Source organism: Thermobia domestica, chromosome 10 (assembly GCF_964235325.1).
Source record: "Thermobia domestica chromosome 10, izTheDome1.hap1.1, whole genome shotgun sequence".
Classification (NCBI taxonomy): Eukaryota; Metazoa; Arthropoda; class Insecta; order Zygentoma; family Lepismatidae; genus Thermobia; species Thermobia domestica.
The window spans coordinates 205,779,804-205,804,243 of NC_137463.1; the positions used below are offsets into that span (position 1 = coordinate 205,779,804).

The 24,440-nt window shown below is 37.3% G+C and overlaps 1 protein-coding gene across 1 annotated transcript in view; it reads right to left on the reverse strand.

Annotated features, from left to right (window-relative positions):
• The window catches only part of LOC145662944 (uncharacterized), a gene marked incomplete in the record, with an annotated part of 1,119,390 nt that overhangs the window by 32,778 nt on the left and 1,062,172 nt on the right, over window positions 1-24,440 (reverse strand). The window contains 1 exon segment of the mRNA XM_081728979.1: window positions 10,777-10,887. Within this exon segment, the coding sequence (XP_081585105.1) occupies window positions 10,777-10,887 (111 nt within the window).

A 24,440-nucleotide genomic window follows, 5' to 3' on the forward strand; every position in this document is an offset into this window, starting at 1 on the left:
ATTTTCAAATTGAAAACGAGTTAATGAAAATAAATATTAACTATTTGCATATTACCCTATCAAAAGTGGAGTCTCACTCCGTTTCTCTTGCATTTTACTTAATTTTTCAAATACTATTTAGCCATATATTTGTACATTACTATATTGTTCTGCAAATATTGCAATTGACCAATAAATTTCCAGACAATCAGTAGTGTTTCCTTTAGGATAAAATGTGTTACCGGCTTGTAAAATAATCTTGTATCCTTTTTTTTTTCAGTTTGGTAAGAATCCGTACATATACACTGTAACAGGTTATATATATGAAATTCTTTCGAAGTTGAATCAAATGATGGTTGGTAGTATAGTTTCCGCTCAACAGATGTCGATACTTATATAACTGTGAAATGAACAAATGGCAAGGCAGTGAACCTAAAAATTGGCATACCAAGACGAAAATTTGAAAGTTCACAGCATAGAACGAAGAGGTACTTTGAATATCCATCGTTCAGTTGATTTAAACCATTGTACTTTCATCTGTAAGGGCACTAAAGAATGTCGTGTATCGCAGAACAGAGAGCCTCACAGAAGAAATTAAAACAGTATATACAGCAGTCCTTATGCGCACTTTGGCCGATGTTGCTCAAGCAACAGCTCATCGTCGTAATAAGTGCCTGACCACCAACGGTAATGACTGTGGACACCTACTATATTTTGTAGACGTTAAAGGCAACTTGCATTCATCTCGAAATGAACGAATAAATATAGTATTAACATAACAACACAGAATTTCCTTTGTTACAGTATGTATACATTTTTATAGAATATCTTGTATATTGGAGTAAATCCAACTAGAACCATTCTATTTCAACTGTATCCTTGCTGGCGCTGCTGCCAGTGTATGTTTCTCCGTGCTTCCCTCGAAAGAGGAGGGACAAGTTGCTTTGGCCAAAATTCTTCAACAACTGGATGCGGACAGGGTTTCCATATTGACGAGCTTCGCTGTGCACTGTCTTGTTATCTATTCTTAGTAGCCTACGATCGTCACTCGTCAAGATCAAACGACTGAATGACAAATTGGCAACACAGCCGACGTCATTCACTTCTTCTCTCAAAACAAAGGGAAAGTTTCTTCCGTAAGAGAACGGTGGAAGTGGGGATGAAGTATGTTTTACATATTTTCCGAGGGCACGTTTGAAATAGAAGGGTCTAGTCTTCGGAGATCCTATATATTGATAGTGTCGGATCCTCAACCCTCCGTTACAGCTCAGTAGAAATCTTTATCCTTGTCCGAGGCGATGCAATTTTCTTAGTATATTTTCAAGAAATCCTTTGTGATAGTAAGTCATAGGAAGAATACAACTACACAAGCTTCCTTATATATAACGAAAAATAAGAGATTCTATTAAACAGCGTGCCTGGTCCTGCTCATTTTTAACTGTTTCGTAAAGATTCTGGTGTCACAAGAAATTGAATTTTTAGTTCTTCCTTTTCTCTTCTCAGTAGCGTCTTCTATGAACTCTATTTTTTTACTCGCCCTTCGAACGAATGACAGTCGCCCCACTTTTTTTATTCTTTTTTGATAAGGAACAACAGTATTAGGTTGCCTCCTGCCTCGAACTCCTTCGTACTGCCATGAAGGAGTAGAAAAGGATATCTGGTCTTCCAACTTTTATATCATTCCTTTCATTGTCCAACATGGAAGAAAAAGAAAAGGAGATGCGAACAATTTCTATAGAAGGAACAATAGAAAAGAAAATGTGATAATCTCTTGTCGAAAAAAGAGAAATATGACAAAAGAAGAACAACGCACCGGTTTTCATTCCATGATTTCATACCGGTTATATTGCTTTCGCTTACAACTGAACAAGAAAAAGAAGAACCGGTAATTCAAGACCATTTTTTTCTTTCTTATCATTTTAGTGGCTAAAAATTGCTTCTCTGATTTTTCTTTTAGATTTCTTGTCCTTTTTCCTAAATGGATTTTCAGAAAGGCAATTCAAGCCAAGAACAAAAGATTATTTTCCCTGGAGAGACTGCGTAAATGTGAAAAGAAGTGTATATAGGGCGAAATTTTGTTATAGCAGGTATCAAAGAGGCGTACGAGCTAGTCAACTTACTTCTATTACACACACACACACATTTTAAACTGCGTTTTTAACGAATAAAATTTTAAGTTCCTATTTAGTAAAGGGACAAATAATGCCTTAGTCAGTTTCAAGAGATAAGGAAACTGATGAGAAACTAGATGAGATCTTAGCCTAACAATGGGATTACAAACTAAAATCGAAAATTTAAAGGGGTAACGTCCTTCTGTCTTCTTAAAGCTGGACAATGTTCTTGCACTTATATTTCGGATGTGGTCTGTGCCAATGACATTCCAAACACGATATATATCCATCGTACCATATTTGCCTGTTATATACTATAATTAAATAATAAACTAATCACTGAGAAAGGAAACTAGTAAATAGTGTCTGATGAAGCCAAGTGTTTAGTTGTCGAAACTGACAAAAGAGTTCTCTAATAAAATTGGTTTGCTTTGCTCAGCCATTAGTTTTATTATTTAATTACGATTTACATGTATTACCTACGAGATTCTTCATATTTTGAAGATTAAAATGAAATCTTAAGTTTTTAGCACTGTGACGTGTTGTTCTACAGGAAACGAAAATTGAAAATAGATTAGTGATAAGGTAAGTACTGGAATATCATAAAACAAGAGAGAAGGAGAGAAACCAGAGAAATTCAAATCCAAAAGTGGAAATCAGAATTAAAATAGTATAACGTTTCATTGCACATAATTCTTAGTATGCTTTGCATGAAACAGAAATTTCAATTCAGAAGAGCAAGATTTCATTATAGAAAAACTAAATGAAGAATTCACATGACACATGTAAAATATCATTGAGGAATCACAATTAAATTCAATATCGGGTAATAATTTTGTATATAATGAAGCATCACCTCTCAAAATTATATTTAAGTATCATAATCTCCTTCACTGTATCATGCATATCTTCTACAGTTTAGCTCTAAGCTGTTTCTCCATTGTGTTGTATGTTACGTAGTAGTCTCTCCTAACTCTAGTGGACCGCGGTAGCTCACTGGTAGAGCGTTCATCTCTGGTGCATGAGGTCCCTGGTTCGATCCCAGATCGCGCCAAGTGAACTTTGTGGTGTACAAACACCGTGTATGTGGGTTTTCTCGATGTTCTCCAGTTTCCTCCCACTTTCTTCATTCCACCATTTCATTCATTTCTCATCATCATCGTCTCCTTTAGCCTAGCCGGCATAATCGTGGGACGTAAAATTAAAAAAAAATCATTTTATTTCTCTCCTACTTTTGAAGCCCTTCTTCTGATGGATACTTTAGAACTCTAAGCGTATTCTTCCTCATCGATTGAACCACGTCCATTCTATTGATGAGCTATATGAAAAATGAGTCAAATTTCCAGTTTCTTTCTAGTTCTTGGACCATCTTTTAATGCCACTGTTAACCTAATCTTTTTCTTCTGTAATATTTTTAAACATTGTGGATACTATAACACACCATTTAAATTCTACAAATCACAGAACACATTAACCCTTCTCCTGAACCATCGCTAAATTGCGACCCACTCACTGCCTGTTACCCGTGAGACGCTGGCGTTACTATAATGCCAACTTACAAACTTTAAATTGTCACTTTATGTGACAATTTATTTGATGTTAGTGTGATCCAAGCGTGGAACCTATGACAACCCCGAATCAGATGGGACTTTACAAACACAATATACAGAGCGTTCAAAAAGTCTCTATACACCTGAATCGTGGCAAGTCAAAGTCGCATCCAAAGTCACATGAAATAAAATTTTATGCGAAGGTTTGCAACACTGTTATATTATCGCCTTGCGTGAAGTTCCTTTCTTAGATTCCAGTCGGCAAAGTGACTTTGAAGTGACTGTTGCAACTAGTTAGCGGTCTCTTAAACAATGGTGTTAACTTTGGAACAACGAATATTCCTGGTTGAACATGTGTTCCGTGAACAAGGTGAGTACAAAGAGACAGTCAAATATAAGTTTGCAGCTAGGTTTCCGGATACACCTGTTCCGAATCGTCACACTGTAAGGGCACTGATCGATAAATTTAGAGACATTGAAACGGTAATGGACTATGATCGAAGTGGTAGACCGTCAGTGCTCGATGAAGAAAAAAATGCTACACATAACAGACGCAATGCAACGTAGCCCCCATAAACCGCTTCGAAAACTTGCCCAGGAAGAAGTAATAAGTGTTGGTAGGGCACAAAAGTCGGTTCGTAAGAAATTGCGTCTTATCCCGTATAAGGTGAGAGCGGTGCAGCAGTTACTTCCTCCTGACAGTGTAAAACGAGTGCAGTATTGTGAATGGTTTACACGGTTTGTTATGGACAAGTCTGACGATGTTTTGGATAATGTTTTTTTTTTTTTTTTTTTTTTTTTTTTTTTTTTACTGATGAGACCTGGTTCCATTTATCAGGTTACGCCAATGCCCAGAACTCACGTTTGTGGTGTGCAGAAAACCCACATGTCATATGAACAACTTGTAAGAGTATTTGAGAACAAGAAAAAACGTGTGCAAGCATGTTTGGAGGCTCATGGGGGACATTTCGAACATTTGCTGTGAAAATGTGTGTGTATATGCTACGCCCTGTACATAGTGCTTTTTTGCCATAAAATATAATAAATTTTGAGTAAAATAATTTTATCGTTGCTTTGAATATGTGACAATTCAGGTGTATAGAGACTTTTTGAATGCTCTGTATAAAGCTTCTGAGAGAGAAATTTCTTTACAGCACCAATTTTCCATTTGTTTGTCCTTAAAAGATTGTGCTCTTCATTACAACCTCAAATATTTTCTAAAAGTATCAACTACTCGCTTAGGAATGTATCTACGACAAGGGCTTACAAAGTGAGTGAATATGCACGATTCAACATACTGATTCATGGGTAAATAGGTATTCCTTGAGGTTGAAACGGTAGGTGGACAAGCTTTTAAACTGTCACATTTGTATGACAACTTGTTTGATGTTGATGTGATTCCACTCCCTAAATCTAAGATAATCCCAAATCAAGCGAGTTGACGAACACCCTATATAAAGCTTCTGAAAGAGAATTTTCTTCACAACACCAATTTCTCATTTGTTTCTCTTTAAAAATTTATACTTTTCGTTGCAACTTCGAATATTTTCGACAAGTTAAAAAAAATCTACTTGCTTACAAATCTATCTACATCAGAGGCTAACCAAGTGAGAATATGCACGGTTCAGCATACTGTTTCCTGTGCAAATACGTCCATGAGGTTGCAATGGTAAGTAAGCACCCTGTGTACACCCCCCCACACAAAATTTTGTGTTTTTATGTATACAGTAAAACACAAAATTCGTTAAAACTAGTTTTTACTAAGTGAAACCGGAATCCCCGAATTGCTTTGCTAGTAAAGCTATAAGATACTGCTTTAAGCAGTAAAAAAAAAAAAAAAAAAAAAAAATACTTCTAGTATATACTGGATTCTTCAGTGAGAAATAGTTGTTTCGGTTTGCCTTGTTAGTAACTTCTAGTTCTTGCAAATGTCGTTTAGTAGGAAAAAGTTTCACCAGTATTGATAAGGGTTTAGCACGTTTTTTTAAACCACATCAAGAATTTAAAACAACCAGAATACTACTACAATGTAACCAAAAACGTTTTTGTCGTTTGTGACGTTTCATTAATCATATGCTCACAGAGAAGAAACGAAATGACGCACTTGCCTGCAAAGCGATAGGGAGTTAGTCTGACCATTGACTTTTAGTAATACAGTACAGGCACGTTGGGTACGCACAGCAGTCGTAGCTCACCCAGTGACGAAGAGAAAAGGCGGTATCGAAGCAGCTTGTTCGTGTGGTTTGTTGCATGACTTTAAATCGGGCCTGTTAGCTACTCATCAAGTCGCCACATATGCCAGGCATGTGGGGAGAATGTCGTTAATGAACATACCGCCAGGTATTGGTTCCAGAAATTCCGTTCGGGAGATGTGTGCCTTTCGGATGAACCTCGTTGTAGATAACATGTGTTGGATGACGAGGCCCTGAAGGCAGCCATCGAAGAAGTGGTCTAACGTGTGATGAACTTGCAGAAAGGTTCCATGTTTACGCTGAAACAATCAGGCTGCAGTTGCATGGAATTAGAAAATCATACAAGTTAAGCAAGTGGTTACCCCACACAATTGTCAGCAGTCTACGAAGAACAACGAGTGTCAGCTTGTTTTTCCTTGCTCACTCGGCATCTAAACACACCTATCTTTAATCGCTTGCTCACTGGTGGGTCCTCTATGACACTCCCAAACAGTAGTTGACACCACCTGACACTATTCCTCACACCTCAAGACTACCTCTGCACCCACAAAAGGTTATGCCCTCTATATGGTGGAATTGTCGGCAAGTGGCGCATTACAATCTCCTGTCACTTGGTCAGACCATCACTGCTTACCTCTATTCTGAGCAGTTGTAAAAGGTGTCCTGTCCTGCATTGCGGCAGGAGCCAGTATTGGGGAATCACAAGGATGTACTTTTCCTGCACGACAATGCCAAGCCACATGTGGCAAAGAAGACCCGGTAAACCCTCCAGCAACTTGGCTGAGAGACACTGCTATGCACCATATTCACCGGATCATGCGCCAGCACATTACTACCTGTTTCATATCGTCGACAGCCACCTCTGTGGGAGATCCTTCATAAATGAAGAAGACCTGCAAACAACACTCATAGATTTCTTTGCATTCATGACCGCCGAGTTAATTACCAGGGTATTATGTAGCTGCAGGAACATTGGCAAAAGGGGTTGGATGCTGATGGATATTACTTCGAAATCTAAAGGTTCGCTCCGTTCACTGTATTGCTCTTTGTTTATCACTGCTCTAGAACGGCAAGAACGTTTTTTTTAGTTACCTTATAAAATGCCTTAAATGCCACTAGACATAGAAATGAAAAATAAAAGAACAGTAAATTTCTGCAGTAGACTCTTTGTTTTGTTGGGGTTTCAATTACAGTGCAAATATCATGGTACATCTGATGATATGCAAACGGCAAAAACGAAGTATGCCTCGTTCTTTCCTTGACAAGAATCCAAATTTTATGATAATACACTCTCACTTGTTGCTGTAAATGCCTGAAGAAGAATCTAGTGGCAAACACATTTTACAAAAATCAAACGTGGTACGTCTCTTTTTTAACATTTGATCTACAACACCATTATTGATTCCCACGATTACATTCGAATTATCTGTACAACTCTTTCAAGGTTGTTTAAATCCAGATTCAATTCCAACATTTGTTTATTTTACAGTTGCCACAATCTGTTTGACGAGAAAGTTTAATTAATTTAAGTTTTTCATTTATATCTAAATTTAATTAGAAACTTGTGCAGCTAATTTTGTACATCTAACTGGATGACACTTTTCTTTTTTTACCCGTTTTTTTTTTTGAAATAAAAGGAAATGTAGGACCTAGCTACATACGTATGTACACAGCAATGGAATAATAACGGAAGTGGTTAAGGAGAAATCTTCATTTGTTTATATTGTTTATATTAGCATTTTCAAGAGAAGCTTTCCGGTTTAGCAATATAAGTAATTAGACATATTCTGATAATGTTGGAATAGTTTCGATTAATTTGTCGAAAAGAGCGGAAGCAGGATCGGTAAGCAAAACTTCATATCAAACGGTGAATTCGCTATTGAAATTCCACTAGATTTCAACCAAAAATATTTCACGACATACTAGATTTTTCCACTAGCTACCGTTCTAAAACTTCCCTCACCAAACAAGCATTGAAAACCACTCGATTTGGTGGGAAAAGCACTAAATTGGTAACACTGAGTTTCAGTAGTACTGAACTAGTAGAAATTGGAAACTGGATTTTGCATTCCCTTCTGTTACTGCAATATAGGAGTTGTGATAGCAAGGGGATATATGAGCTGTTGTTTCGGTTTTGTGTGGCTTGTTTCATAAGATCATCTAGACAGCAACTACTGTTTAAAATTGGGTTCCTTGGAAAGAGCGTTTCTTGAACGAATTGTTGAAAACAAAATACAAAGAGTCACATGACAACATTTTGACACAAGAGAAGTATGTGATTGTGTCCCAAGCAATTAAAGACACAAAATCTGCAGCGAGGAAAAGTACTCCGCAGCACAGACGTGTCATTTGATGTCATAGACATTTGTGATGTGGTAAAAATTGTAGTAAGGACTGAAAATGATGAGTGTTGTATTATTTACCTGTAGAAGATATAGATATATGACACAATAGAAACAATCTATATTACCACTGAATATGAATGTTAGGGTAGGGTTCGTAAAGAAATAGGTAGGAAAATGCTAACAATACTCTATCGATGATTAATGTGTTTCTTTCAATGTGTGAGGTAACACCCAAAAAATGTAAGATGAAAGGGGATTTGGCATCCAAATACTAATTTTACACAGTGAAATGAATAGAGGTTGTCAGGTTGATTTAATTGAAACTCAAATCCAACCATACACAGACAACAAATACATTATGGTGTTTGGTGTATCAACACAATCTTACTAAATTTGTTTTGCTTCGTGCCGAAAATATTAACATGCTGAGGAGGTCGCGTATAATTTGCGAAATATATTTTTGAGCTTTGTTCCACCATGCATAGCAATAATGGCAAGGAATTGGCCAAGTCTTGTTGAAGAAATGAAACAGCTCTAGCCAGAACTAAAAAATGGTCATGGGAAACCGAAACATAGCCAGTCACAAGATTTCATTGAAAGAGCAAACGAGATTATTGAAAACATACTGCTAGCTTGGATGAAAGACAACAAAGCATGCAGTAGGCTGAAGGATTATCTTTTGTTCATTTTACAGAAGAACAGAACTTGGCACTTAGGAATAAATCAAAATCTATAGAAATCAATATTTGGAATTGTGCTCCGAGTAAGTTTATCAACACCTTCATAAACTTCGTAATATCAAGTTTGCTGCTAGTGGAAGATTTAGGAGAAATTATAAGTGGAATCTCAGACAGTAATTTGACAGTCGTGAATGAAAGTAAAGTTGTTTAAATCATTTTCCTCAGCGATTGACGGGAATCCGATTGATCTGTTTTGGGAAAGTGAAAGAAATAGTTTGTAGGAAAGCCAATAGCAAAACCGAAATAGAATCAGCAGGACGACTAGCAAGGATTAGTTTAGTGCAACAGGCAAAGAGAATAAAGAAAATTAACAACAAATGTTATCCAACAGCTGACGTTGCACGAAATGTAATTGTTTGCATTCCAGACGTTGGTAAAGTCAAAAGTTTGGTCCGTCATATACTGGTACAGTCCGCAGCAAAAAACCTGCAACATGAGCATGTAAGTTGATTGTGAAATGACGAAGTCTTTTGCTCCAAACTAAGTGTGCAGGGGAGGACGCCAATTTTTTTCCTGTATAATTTGTGCCACTTACCGGTTAGACGTTATGTTGATTCTCTGGGCTGTTAGGCATAGTTTCACAATAAACTTACATGCTCATGTTGCAGGTTTTTTGCTGCGAACTGTACATTTTATACACCCTCTGAAAAAAGATCTCAAGGGATGGTCGACAAATATTATTATTGAAAACATTTCGAAGTTCATATAATTTTATTTGGTATAGGTGCCATACGCACAATGATCTGCATCCAAGCTTGTACGCAATACTTTGTACTAATAAAAATGATAGGTCTACCTAAAATCTTGTATGCAACGCTTTTGTAGCAATAAAAATGAGTACATAAAATTCTCCGCGCAATGTTTCATAATAATAACAAAAAATATACATAAATACATCTGTTTGTGCAAGGAAACGAAGGAGTTATGTAATTCAAAATGTCATTAACTAGAAAAAAATAACAATTGTGCCTTATTATTTGTTTCTACATGAAGTACTGTTAAATTTCAAATGCAGTAGTATCAAGTGTGTTTATTCAAGTGTTTTTTAAAAAGTATTTCAATGTAACATTATTTGTGAAAAATAGTCATTACAAAGTAAAGAGTTGAGTCGTGTTTTGCACCATGTGTGAATATTGAAATTTACTTGTTATAATCTGTCACAAAATGGTTTTGAAAAAAATGAAAGAAAAAAATATCACCGGAATATCAATTGTACATTTTGTATAGAGTCTTAAACGATATTTTTTTTCCTCAAGTGAAGGTTAGCACATCATATTGTTTAAAATAGTTCGAAGTTCGTATATATATATATATATATATATATATATATATATATATATATATATATATATATATATATATATATATATATATATATATATATATATATATATATATTGTATAGCAGGTACATTCATAATGATCTGCCTCCAATCTTGTACGCAATGCTTTGTACTAATAAAAATAATACCTAAAATCTTGTTTGCAATGCTTTTGTACCAATAAGAATAATACACACAATCCTTAGCTTAATGTTACACATTACTAAGGATGAATGAATGAATAAATAAATATCATCATAGACTTGTTGCAAGAACAAGAATACACTAACAGGAAACGAAAACAACAAGTTTTTACTGAAGGGTCCAGTACGTACCGGAAGTCTGAGTTTTTGTTCTAATTTTTACTGCTTAAAGTGATATCTTCTAGTTTTTGCTAGTAAAAACGCGTGTTTCCCATGGACAATCGGAGTTTCTGGTTTCAACTAGTAATAACTAGTTTTAAAGAATTTCGTGTTTTTAGTGTAACACACATAAATACACACATACACTTAATAAATAGCTGTTGTTATTACTTACCAATATTGCTTTGAAGCTCTAAAATTTCTACACGAAGATAAACAAACTGTCTGTAATTGGCACGCAATAACCAGATGCAATCCAAACCTGCTGGAAACGTTTTAGGATAACCTGCAACATAAAGTAAAAATAAATCGCTTTAATTAAAATTAAACTTACCAATGAATTGGGCTTTCAGGGTAGGTTAAACTGGGATTCAACACCTACTACTGATTGGATTGAAAACTAAAGTTTCTCGCATTTACGAATGAATAGTTAGAATGTTATGAGCTTGTAAAAGTTTGGAAGATAGATTGGATAATGCATTATATATATGGAAGGCGCAACTTATATACATGAGGATCGTTCTTTTAAAAATTGATAGAGCACAAATTTTGAGAAACGGAGGTATGTGTGGGACAGATATGCTTTTATGCTACCAATTGAGCGGTAAAATCAGAATTGGAGAATTTCAAAATGTGCCGTGTGTACAGAATACTAAATCATGAACGTTTTGTCATAAATCGATAGATATACTATGTGATCAAAAGTATCCAAACACCTGGCTGAAAATGACTTACAAGTTCGTCGCGCCTTCCAACGGTACTGCTGGAATTCAATATGGTGTTGGCCTACCCCTAGCCTTCATGACAGCTTCCACTCTCGCAGGCATACTTTCAATCACGTGCTGGAAGGTTTCTTGGGGAATGGCAGCCTATTCTTCACGGAGCGCTGAACTTAGGAGAGGTATCGATGTAGGTCTGTGAGGCCTGGCACGAAGTGGGCGTTCCAAAATATCCCAAAGGTGTTCTATAGGAGTCAAGTCAGGATTCTGTGCAAGCCAGTCCCTTACAGGGATGTTATGGTCGTGTAACCACTTCGCCACAGGCCGTGCAGTATGGACAGTTGCTCGATCGTGTTAAAAGATTCAATCGCCATCTCCGAATTGCTCTTCAACAGTGGGAAGCAAGAAGGTGCTTAAAACGTCAATGTAGGCCTGCGCTGTGAGAGTGCCACGCAAAACAACAAGGGGTGCAACCACGACCACACCATAACACCAACACCTCCGAATTTTACTGTTGGCACTACACACGCTAACAGATGACGTTCACCGGGCATTCGCCATACCCACACCCTGTCATCGGATCGTCACATTGTGTAGCGTGATTCGTCACTCCACACAACGTTTTTCCACTGTTCAATCGTCCAATGTTTGCGCTCCTTGACCAAGCGAGGCGTCGCTTGACATTTACCTGAGTGTGATGTGTGGCTTATGAGCAGCCGCTAGACCATGAAATCCAAGTTTTCTCATCTCACGCCTGTCATTGTACTTGGAGTGGCTGCTGATGCAGTTTGGAATTTCTGTGTGATGGTCTGGATAGATGTCTGCCTATCACACTTTACACCCTCTTCAACTGTCGGCGGTCTCTGTCAGTCAAAAGACGAAGTCGACCTGTACGCTTTTGTCCTGTACGTGTCCCTTCACGTTTTCACTTCACTATCACATCAGACACAATGGACCTAAGGATGTTTAGGATTGTGGAAATGTCGCGTACAGACTTCTGACACAAGTGACACCCAATCACCTGACCACGTTGGAAGTCCGTGAGTTCCGCGGAGCGCCCCATTCTGCTTTCTCACGATGTCTAATGACTACTGAGGTCGCTTATAACACTGTTCAACAAATTTTTGATCGAAAGTATGTAAATTCTTTGAAATTGCGATTTTGACATTCATTTAAGCATAATATGAAAAGAAATGATAATAGAAGAACTTTCTTAGCTCAGGTTGTGAAGAAAACACCCTTGTACAACAGTAGCTGTATATATACAAATGTATTAATATCTATAGAACATTTAAGCAAAATCCTTGTAAAAACCTACATTTCACTTTTTTTTATTTATTTCACTGTGATGTGATAAGCTGGGGAGTTAAGAAGTACCCTAACCTATAGCTTTCTATTCCCTTGTACTTCCTTTTTCAAAATTGCGCAGATACCAGTTTCACAGCGATACAGAAAATAAAGTAACCGTGGTCAAGTTAAACATTAACAATTCCGTAATAAAAATCAGTATTAACATCAAAACATGAAAAATATGTACAAATACCTTTTTGTGCAAGAACTACACTGTAATGTAGACAAAAGTTTCAAGTGATCCCTTGTACAGGATTATGTTTATTTTATTTTGAGCGTCTTCGCTTGCCTTGCCTTTTGTAGGTTACATCTGGAGCATCCCTTGCAATAGTCCAACAGTAGTCGGCCAATATGTTAGAACTCCACTTTCCTCCATATCTCTTCTCCATGGCTGCAATATCTTGATGAAAACGCTCACCATGTTCGTCACTTACTGCTCCACAATCTTCGGGAAAGAAGTCTAGATGTGAATGAAGAAAGTGGAGTTTCAGAGACATATTGCAACCAAGATTTTCGTAGCACAATAACAACTTTGCTACCAGTTGTTTGTAATTTGTTGCTCGGTGTCTTCCCAAGAACTGTGAACAAACACTCTTCAAGTTTTCCCACGCAGCTTTCTCCTCACCTTGAAGAATTTCGTCGAACTTGTGATCTTTGAATAGTTGCCTAATCTGTGGCCCTATGAAAACACCCTCTTTAACTTTGGCATCACTTAATCGAGGGAATTGTCCTCTTAGGTACTTATAGGCCTCATCCTCTTGGTTCATGCTCTTAACAAAACTTTTCATAAGACCTAATTTAATATGTAGAGGGGGAAGCAAAATTCGGTTACGATCTACCAGTGGTTATGCTGCACATTTTTCACTCCCGGCTGAAGAGTTTCTCTGGTACCCCAATCACCTCTGCGGTAATGAGATCCACGATCTCTACTGTCCCATTCACATATAAAGCAACAATACCTTGTATACCCTAACTGCATACCTAGCAACAGTGCTATTACTTTAAGGTCACCACAAATGAGCCACTGAAAATCGTAATACTTTGGCTTGAAAGTAAACGTTTCAAGTTTTCATAAGATTCCTTCATATGAACTGCGTAACCTACAGGAATTGAAGGAAGTTCATTTCCAATATGTAAAAGCACTGCCTTTAAACTCACCTTGGACGAATCTATAAAGAGCCTCCACTCTGTAGGTTCGTAATTAATTTTAAGTGTCCTCATGAGACCATTTACATCTGTACATACCACAAGTGTGTCTTCCATAGTAAAAAATGAAGTGAACATCTCCCTATTCCGATACACTGAAATATTTACTTTTTCCTGCAATAAGTTCCATTGCTTTAAGCGTGACGCTAAAATTTCGGCTTTGCTTTTCGAGAGGTCCAAGTCTCTGAGTAGATCACTTAGTTCCTCTTGAGTAAGTCTATGTGGTTCATATGGAGGTTCTTCTACAACAAACGTAGGGTCCTTTGAAGTACTTGATTCAGGAGCTTCAACTTCTTGATCATCATCAGAAAAAAGATCGTATTTTTTAGGTGGGTCAGGAACAGGTAGTCCTTCTCCATGTGGAACAGGGCGCATTGGAGAAGGAATGTTAGGATAGATCAAGGCCCGCTTCTTCTTCGTGGAAATTCCCTTCTTGACGGAAGGAACCATACAAAAATAACAGTCTCTGATGTGGTCGCTTGGCTCCCTCCAAATCATGGGCACTGCAAAAGGCCCATTAATCCAATTTCTTAGATTGCTGACACAAGTGTTACACACAATGTGGGGTGCCCATGATTTATCTTGGTCTCCAATTTTACAACCAAAGTAATATTGATAGTCTTTTCTTATTAGTGGTGTTATAGTCTGCTTTTGTGAGGAAAATGTCACTTCCTCACACACGTAGCAGAAGCTATCCGCACTGTTTACACAATTTCGCGGCATTCTTGTTATTGAAATCCTCAAAATGTCACTTGAAATAGTTCCGACAACTATTTAAAAATATACATTCGAAATACCAGTATTTTTGCGTACTTGTAGTTGTACTTTTATGTCCTGCACTACACAAACGTCACACCCAAAACGCTGATAACTGCACTAAACCTGTCTTTTCTAACAATAGCAGAACACTACTGAGATAAGGAACACAATGAAACCAAGCGTTCATATAGTTTCTGCAGTGTTGCCGGATCAGTGTAACATTTTACCCCAAACGAAGCGAATATATTTATTTTTAAAGCGTTATTATTAGACATGCCTGTAAAACGAAAAGTAGAGCTCATATTCGAAAATAACTTTCAAATTCGTGATCAGCACCACAAAATCAATAAGAATTAGCTGAATTTGTTCAATTTACATTTTTGTTGTTGAACAGTGTAATGAGTACCTGGCAGTAGGTGGCAGCACAATGCACCTAATATGAGAAACGTATGTTTTGAGGGGTGTCCGGATACTTTTTACCACATAGTGTATGTACAATAATAACAAAAATGCAATTCATGTAAAAAAAAACGATGTTTTGTGCTCTATCGAGTTTTGAAAATACTCTCCTCATATGGTTATGAAAAATTACATTTCAAGGTAGAGAAGAAAAGGAAGGAAGAGCAAATGCATAGTGTTAGGTGAAATTAACCAGTTTAGAATGCTCCAAGAGCATTGCCAGAACGAACATAAAAAGAATGAAGACATGGAGCGGGAAGGATAACTGTGATTGTTCATAGATGTAAATGTAAATCTTTCAATCCGAACCTTCTTATCTTTTTCGCAAAAATTAGCAAAATATCATCTCTCTATGACTTACAGTTTTCGAGATATGTCTGCTTAAATATCTAGAAATTCGAACTTTTTGGTCAATATCTAGGGAACGATGACCAGTTGGCCAGTAGAGAGTTAATCAGCGGCCACCAGTAACTATTGGGTACCAAATATTTACCATCCTCCTAGCTATTGATCAACATCAATATAATCTCTCTACAGCTTATGGTTCTCGAGCTATGGCTCCTTAAATATCTAGAAATTAGGCATTTTTTGCCAATATCACAGGAACGGTAAGTCATAGAGAGATGATATTGGTGTTAACCAATCCTAGGAGTATTGTAAACATTGTGGTACGGATAATAATTGGTGACCACTGGCCAAACCAGTGGCCAGTTGGACAGTGGCCATCGGTTACTATTTGGTATCAAAATATTTACAATCCTCTTAGGTGTTGATCAACATCAATATAATCTCTCTACAACTTATGGTTCCCGAGCTATGGCTCTTTAAATATATAGAAATTGGCCATTTTGGCCAATATCACGAGAACGTAGAGAGATTACGTCATAGAGAGATTATATTGGTGTTAACCAATACCTAGGAGTATGGTAACATTTTGGTACCGATGATAATTGGTGGCCACTGGCCAACTGGCTCTTGGCCAAACCAGTGGCCACCGGTTACTATTTGGTACCAAAATATTTACCATCCTCTTAGGTATTGATCAACATCAATATCACCTCTCTACAACTTATGGTACCCGAGCTATGGCTCCTTAAATATCTAGAAATTGGCCATTTTTGACCAATATCACGGAAATGGTAAGTCATAGAGAGATGATATTGGTGTTAATCAATACCTGAGGAGATGGCAAACTTTTGGTAACAATAATAATTGGTGACCACTGGCCAACTGGCCATTGTCCAAACCAGTGGCCAGTTGGGCAGTGGTCACCGGTTGCTATTTGGTACCAAAAATATTTATAATCGTTTTAGATATTGATCGACACTAATATGATTTCTCTATGACTTACGGTTCCCGAGATATGGCTTCTTAAATATCTGAAAATAGGTCATGTTTTGGCCAATATTTCGGATACGATAAGAGTGACGCGAAAAATGTAATCACTTTCTCTGATAGTTTTTGATGCTCTATCGAATACAAAGTTCAAAGTTGAAAAAATCGCAAATAACAGACAGGCACACAGACAGAGGCTTCAGTAACGAACTTTTTAAGTTCGTTGAAAGTACATGACAATGTATCAGTACATATTTTTATATACAGCTGATACATTTTCATAGTATTGTATATAAAAATGTATCAGCTATTCATAAATAAATAAACATTCTATCAAACTTTATCAGATTACGAATGAATAAGATACATCTTTAAAAAAAAATATTTTTTGTCGATTTTCTCGAAAATTACTAACGAGAATTTACTCTCAAGCATGTCAGGATGTTCCATCGATTAGTACTCGTATATGCCTTACTTTTGCATATGGTGGAACAATATTTAATAATATTTTTTTTTAGATCTTGCCTTGCTAGTGCCATAATGAAAGCTTCATTGCTGTATAACTTCACTATCAATATATCGTACTAAAAGGTGGCGTTGTTACCGCACAGAATGAAGTTTTAAATCTACAAAAGAACTCGTTTTTCTCGATAATCATTCGAAACGGAAACTTTTCATGAAGATTTACACACACCTATATCGTTTGGTTCAAGTCAATGAAAACTATCGCTTGGTGCATGTTTCATCTTTGGCTAACTTTTTTTCAGTAAAATTCCAATAAATTGAAGAGTTTCCCTTTCAGAATGTGTGGCCAGTTGTGTTCTTTATTTCTCCAGTTTAAAATATCAATTCCCAAAAGCCATATTCTTACGGATTAATCCTTTCTTCTCCGAACTCTTGGCACGAAAAGAATCGGCTCTAGTTAGAAGTTTTATTATTATTATTTTTCTACATTTATATGATCTCTCTCATGGTTAAGCGGTTAGCGTACCGGCCTGGGAGATCTGGATTTGATTCCCGGCGGGAACTCACGTGTAGGGATGCGCACGAGACAAGATTTGAGGCTGTCTCGTCTCGAAAATGTGCTGTAAAAGTGATGTCTCGACTCGAAAAATATATTCTTCTCTATTGCAAGAGCTGTGTCTCGACTCGAATTTTGTCAGGAAAATTCTGTCTCGACTCGTCTCGTGCGCATCCTTACTCACGTGGTCCGGATCTCACGTTAAGCTGTAGGTCCACATTCATATAGCCTCTCTGGTGAAAGGACGCTATACTCAAATCAAATCAAAATATCTTATTTATAAGACTAAATTAAGGAGACCAGGAGAAAATAGCGTGAACTTCTTTTTTTTCAGATTTTGAGGTAGCAATGATGATATTTGAATGAGGTTTTAGATGCCTCTTTGACTACAGATGAAAATATAATAGGGAGTGAAACCTTGTTGACGGAAGGAGATAAAGGTTACACTTCGGATGCTGACTCTATAGGAAAAGCAATATATTGTTATCTCTTATAAATTTTAATCTATAACAAGCATTGTCACGCGTGCGCACCACGTGTAGCAGTTTAATTTATATATCATATTATTTTTCTCAATTAATATTAAAACTGGAGTTGGTAGTAGATTTTTGCCACTTCTGGTTTTAATAGAGACTTAAGAATGGCGATGAAATATATTCTTCGGACATTTAATCGATTACACAAAACCACTTCTCGCTATCTAATAATGGTTCTTCTCTATAGTGATCAACGTGAAAACCGGAAAATTGATTTTTTTACCACTTCCGGTAGATGGATTGCTTCCATCAACGAACTCAATTCCTAATTTTTGATCCTCTACAACCAAGCCAAAATTAATGATGATCTATCTTGCATTTTGCATATGTTCCTGTATCATGGGTGGACAACTACACGGACAGAGAGGGTAAATACATAAAAGAACTTTGGTGCACAAGATCCTTATAAATTAATATTAAAACCGGAAGTGACAGATTTCAACAACTTCTGGTTTGAGTAGAGGGGTTGAAGTTAAGATTACACTTATTCTTCCGACATTAATTCATATGAAAGAAACCGCTCCTCACTATGCATGGCCATTTAGGCTTGGTTGAGACGAGCAGAAAAGTCTGTTGCGGGCCCGCAGCAGACTCGCGCGGGCGTCACTGATCAACCAGTTCAGACGAGCAGAAAAGTCTGCTGCAGGCTCGCAACGAACTTGGGCTGGCGTTTCAGTCCAACATAGAAGACAGTTTATTTTATTTTCAGCTACAATTGTCTTCCACGTTTATTGATTTACGCAATGACAAAGAGAAGTTCTTTAAATTATTTTCGCATGAGCAGCACTTCGTTTGATGAACTCTTAACGATAATATGTTCGGTGATAAAATTAAAGCAGAAGGTACTATCGTTAAGACTTCCGATGCTACCAATTCAAATGTTAGCTGTTACATTAAATGTAAGCTAATTATGTTAACTAACTATCGTTTGTATGAATACAGAAAATAAGACATTCGGGGACCTATTCATAAACATTTTCAGTTGTTATTAGCGTCCACTAGCGTGGATTAACTGTCGCTATATTTTCAATTTTTGGCGTATGTTGGCAAATATAAATTAAAAATTAGACATTTATTTGAGTGTTTCTAAATATTTCGCTACTAAGAAGATAAGAGAAGTATTTTAGTAACACTAAAATTTCCCTTTATTTATTCCCAAAGAGCCGAATGTGAGAATTCACTTCGGTTAGAGATATAAAATTCGGAATGTAAACCCCTAAATAAAAAATAATGGAGCACAGGTTTCAGTATTTTTGAATTTTTTAATCTTGAAGAGGAGAAGGGGAATTTCTATAGTAGTGCTATAGTAGAGAGGTCGTGGTAGCTCAGTTGTAGAGCGTTCACCTCTGGTGCGTGGCGTCCCTGGTTCGATCTCAGCTCGCTCTAAGTGGACTTTGTGGTGGACAAACACTGTGTGCTTGGTCTTTCTTGGGTTCTCCCGTTTTCTCCCACTTTCTTCATTCTACCATTTCATTCATTCTTATCTTCATCGTTTCCTTTAGCCTACCCGGCATAATCGTTGGATGTAAAACTCAAAGATTTAATTCCATTTCTATAGTAGTGAAATTTTCCTTTATATATTGAAAAAGTGTTCAATGTGAGGATTCGCGTAAATTGGAGATGTTAAATTCCGAATGTAAACACTTAAATAAAAAAATTATTTGATTTAGTGTTTCCACATAGTCCACTTTTAAGGTGGGAAAAGGGGACTATTTTTATAATTGTAACATTTCCCTTTATTCATTCACACAGTGCCGTGTGTGAGAGTCTCTTAAGTTAAGGATGTGAATTCCAAATATGAACTGTGTGCGTGGGTTTTCTCGGGGTTCTCCCGTTTCCTCCCACTTTATTCATTCCACCATTTCATTCATCTCTCATCATCACCGTCTCCTTTAGCCTAACCGGCATAGCCGTGGGACGTAAAACTCAGAAATTTCATTTCATTTCATTTTCCAAATATGAACTCACGTAAAACAATGGAACATGTTTCAAGGCTTTCGTATATTCCACTGCTAAAAGAGGAGGGCGGTCATTTACATAATATCAAAATTCCCACTTATTTATTTCCAATCTTAAGTGGATAGGTAAGTTCAAAATTTATGCCTAAAATAGAGTATCTAATGGAGTTTTGTAAGTACACTTTTATTGAAATGCGATCATCACGAGGGGTGGTTCAAATATTTTACGAATAACTATAAAAGGATTTGAGAAAATTCCCAATATGTGTAGCACACCACAAGGAGGCAATGCAGCAAACGAAAACAGAAAAAGATTGGCTGATTATTTTGTAAGCTAAGTAGGTAGAGTTTCATAGCAACACTTTAAGTTGTTCTTTATGTCAAGAAACTTTCAGTTGCTATTTCTAAAATAGCAACAATGTGCACAATATTATCAATTATACGAGAACCAATATTTTTCTGACGCATCCAGCGTTTTTTCTTAAACCTCATGAGTACCCTGAAGTTCAACTAATTTTCGTGTTAAATCTAATAATTTTAAAATTTAATAAGTTAACAATGGACGACAAATTGTCAGCCGAAAAACGATGTTTTTTTCTTTCTTTTCTGTTCTGCTATTATGTTGATGGTTGTTTTTGGATTTTAGCGTTCCTTTTCAGCACAGAGGCTATATACGTGACTCGATCTAAAGTATACTGCTGTGTTAGAAATCATCCATTCATTCCGGAGTGAGTGATATTAAGAAATCTCATCAAGGAACTGCATTAACAATAGAGTGTCGTTTGTTAAACCTATTTGTTATACGAGGGCTATCCAGAAAGTAGATTACGTTTTCGTCTGTGTCCGCTAGGGGCGGGGCTAGCGCGGCCATCTTGGGGTCAGAGCGTTGCGCAGCTCAGTCGGCATCTAGCCGTGCTAGTGAGAGGTACGTGCTGTGCTCCGTTAAGATACTGTGACGGTTTGAAATGTCTGCGTTAATTGAAAATCCCGCGAGCTGCGAGGTGCGTGCAGTAATAAGGTTTCTGACAGCAAAAAACTGTAAACCGATAGAAATCTATCGGCAGCTGTGTGAAGTGTATGGGGACAACATTATCACTGAAGGTGGAGTGCGACAGTGGGTCATAAGATTTAAAAATGGCCGAACCAATGTTCACGACGAAGATCGAAGTGGGAGACCCAGCAAAGTGACTGCCGAACTTGTCGAAAAAGTCGATGTTAAAGTCCGTGAAAATCGAAAGTTCACAATAACGGAACTTTCTTTGAGTTTTCCACAAATTTCGCGAAGTTTGTTGCACGAAATCATCAGCGAAAAGCTTGGTTACCACAAGTTTTGTGCAAGATGGATTCCAAAAATCTTGACAGAGGACCACAAAAATCAGCGAATGGCTGCAGCGTTGCACTTTTTGGACGCCTACAATAAGGATGGTGACTCTTTACTCGATCGCATCGTTACTGGTGACGAAACATGGGTGAAACACGTGAACTGTGAAACGAAATTGCAATCAATGCAGTGGGGGCACACAGGTTCTCCCCAAAAACCCAAGAAATGCATGCAAACAATGTCGGCAAGGAAGATGATGGCGACTGTTTTTTGGGACAGAAAAGGTGTGATTTTGGTGGACTTCCTGGAAAGAGGCACTACAATAAACGCTCAAAGGTATTGCCAAACTCTGCAAAACCTCAGAAGAGCAATTCAAAACAAGCGCAGAGGAATGTTGAGCTCTAAGATCTTGTTGATTCACGACAACGTCCGGCCCCACACGGCAAATGTCACGCGTGAAGTTCTTGAATCTTTTCAGTGGGAGTTGTTTTCTCATCCGCCGTACAGTCCCGACCTGGCACCGAGCGACTTCCACCTATTCCCAGCAATGAAGAAGTGGCTGGCTATGCAGCGTTTTGATGACGACGAACAGCTGCAAGAAGAGGTAACGAAGTGGTTGAAGTCGCAGGCGGCCGAATTTTTCGACGAAGGAATTTCCAAGCTCGTACATCGCTACGATAAATGCCTTAATTTGAATGGTGACTATGTCGAAAAGTAGTATTTGTGTGTGGCTTTTATCTGTATATAATAAAATTTGTTTCCTATACTTTGTTGATTTTTTATTCCAAAACGTAATCTACTTTCTGGATAGCCCTCGTATATTTTTATTAATATCACAATAAAGGTTCATAGTCTAGCTGCTGAAAAGGTATGCTAAACGAAAATCAAATGTAAAAGCTGCATGAAATTATTTATTATTATTATTATTATTATTATTATTATTATTATTATTATTATTATTATTATTACATTCGCTCAGCCGCATTAACTCAGCCGGTGCCTTGTGCATTCAAAACCAGCGAGGTATCCTCACTGGGAATGTTTATTTTTCTATTTTCGTATCCTTTATTTCATAAGTAAATGAAAAAGGGAGAAACAAAGGAAAGGGAAGGAAAGGTCACCACAGCAGGGACAACCACAGACAAGGGATTGATAAACAAATACAAACCAAAGTAAAAAGAAAACCAATCAAATCAAGCTATTCTTTCTTTTGTTCTTTCATTAAATTTCTCACATAGGCCTACGGTCTTACATCTTGTTCCATGCCTCTCGCTTTTTATTTCTGTCTCGATAATTTTCACACTTTAAATACCATATCTAGTGATATTTTTTGTATTTCGTTAATGAATAGTTCTACATCCAGTTCTTCGATTTCCATTTCTGCGGGCGCGGGAAAGTCTGCTCATGTGGCTTGACTCATTGCAAGCAATGGTTTGCTGACCCGCTACACCTGTGTGGACTCGCTGCGAGCCAGCAGTCCCCGCAACTCAATTTTTGCCCGCTGCGCGTCCGCAGCAGAGTTGCACGGGAGGGTCTGCTCGTGTGGCATGAATGATAAGAATCAATGTATTTCCGGCTTGCACGAGTCGGCAACAGACGTTTCTGCTGCGGGCCCACAACAGACTTTTCTGCTCGTCTGAACCAAGACTTATGTTTTGCTAGTAGAATACACGTCCTTCACACGGGAACAATACATTTCATTTTGGACATAAAGGGGTAAATTTGGATGTTAACACCATTGGAAGTGTCACTGTTCATCTCAGCGATCCCGAAACTATTGATTTGGCACTAATATCGGTGTGGAATATATATATATAGTGGCCCAAAAGTAGGTATACAGTCCCGTACTGACCGAAGCAAAGAAATGCATTATCTTAATAAATTAAAATGTCATACTTGATCGATGCTGGTCTGTATACCTACTTTTGGTCCATATATATTACCCTCCCTCACATTGCGATGCTGAATTTGGATTTAAACGGCATTGCAAGTGTCATTGTTCATCTCAGCCACCCCGAAGGCTGTGGATTCGACACTAACATTGGTCATTTTCGATCAGTTTTAAATATCCTCCCCCTTGCACGCCCCCTAAGTTGCACCGTCAAAGTGAAATAAAATAAACATTTCAGGCCCGAACTTAATTTATGTTGAAAATTTAACCGAGACCGATCGGGTGGTTCAAAAGTTATTAACGGGTTGTTCAAATGAAACGTAGCCACTTTCATTTTTGTGAATATACTATATCCCCGTCCCCTTCCCCTTCCCCTACGTTGTACCGTCAAAGTGAAATGATAAAAACCGTCCCAGGCCTGAACCTCATATATATGTTGAAAATTTGATCGAGAGCGGCCGAGTGGTTCAAGAGGTATGAAGGCACATCGTCATTTTCATTTTTATAGATATTGATAGGGGTCAATTTTCAAAGGGAAGGGGTAGTTCCTCTCTATTATTTCCGATTTCAATAGAGGGATTAAAGCCGATATTACACTTCTTCTTTGAACAGTAAATTCACATGAAGAAACTACTCCAAATATGTATTACCGTTTTTGTATTACGGTATGAGGATGAATAATGAAACCAGATATTACGTGATTTAAGTAGAAAGATAAGAGTGGAAATAGAACCTTTTTTGTGACGTTGAATTCACTGCTAGAAAACGTTTCTCGCTATTTTTGACCATTTTTGTTCTGATAGCTATCTATAGATAACTGTCTCATATGACTTCCATTACTTTTGCGTAGTATAATTTTGAAGTCGTCTCTAAGAAACCTTCCAAGTTGTTTCATACATGGATGAACTTTCTTTTTACATCTTTGCATTTAACTCTTATGACCAAACATACATTATGTATCAATAGAAAGAGCTCCAAAACGATGCTCTAGGGCTAAGAAGAAACTGTATTTACATTCATTAACGTTTCTCAATGGTAACAAAGAAAATAACACAGACACTATAGAGTTTTGACATCTCATGTAGTAATTTCACATAATAACGAAGGAATTAATCAAACACACTTGCTGAATATTAGCATTTATTCATTAATCTAATTAAAGTGTTCTCTTCTTAAGTATACAATTTAAAGTTTAGCTTAGCAACATATAAAATTTAATTTGTTTAAAATATCAATGCACATAAAGGCATACAGCAGACAGGAATGTAACTATTATATTTTAAC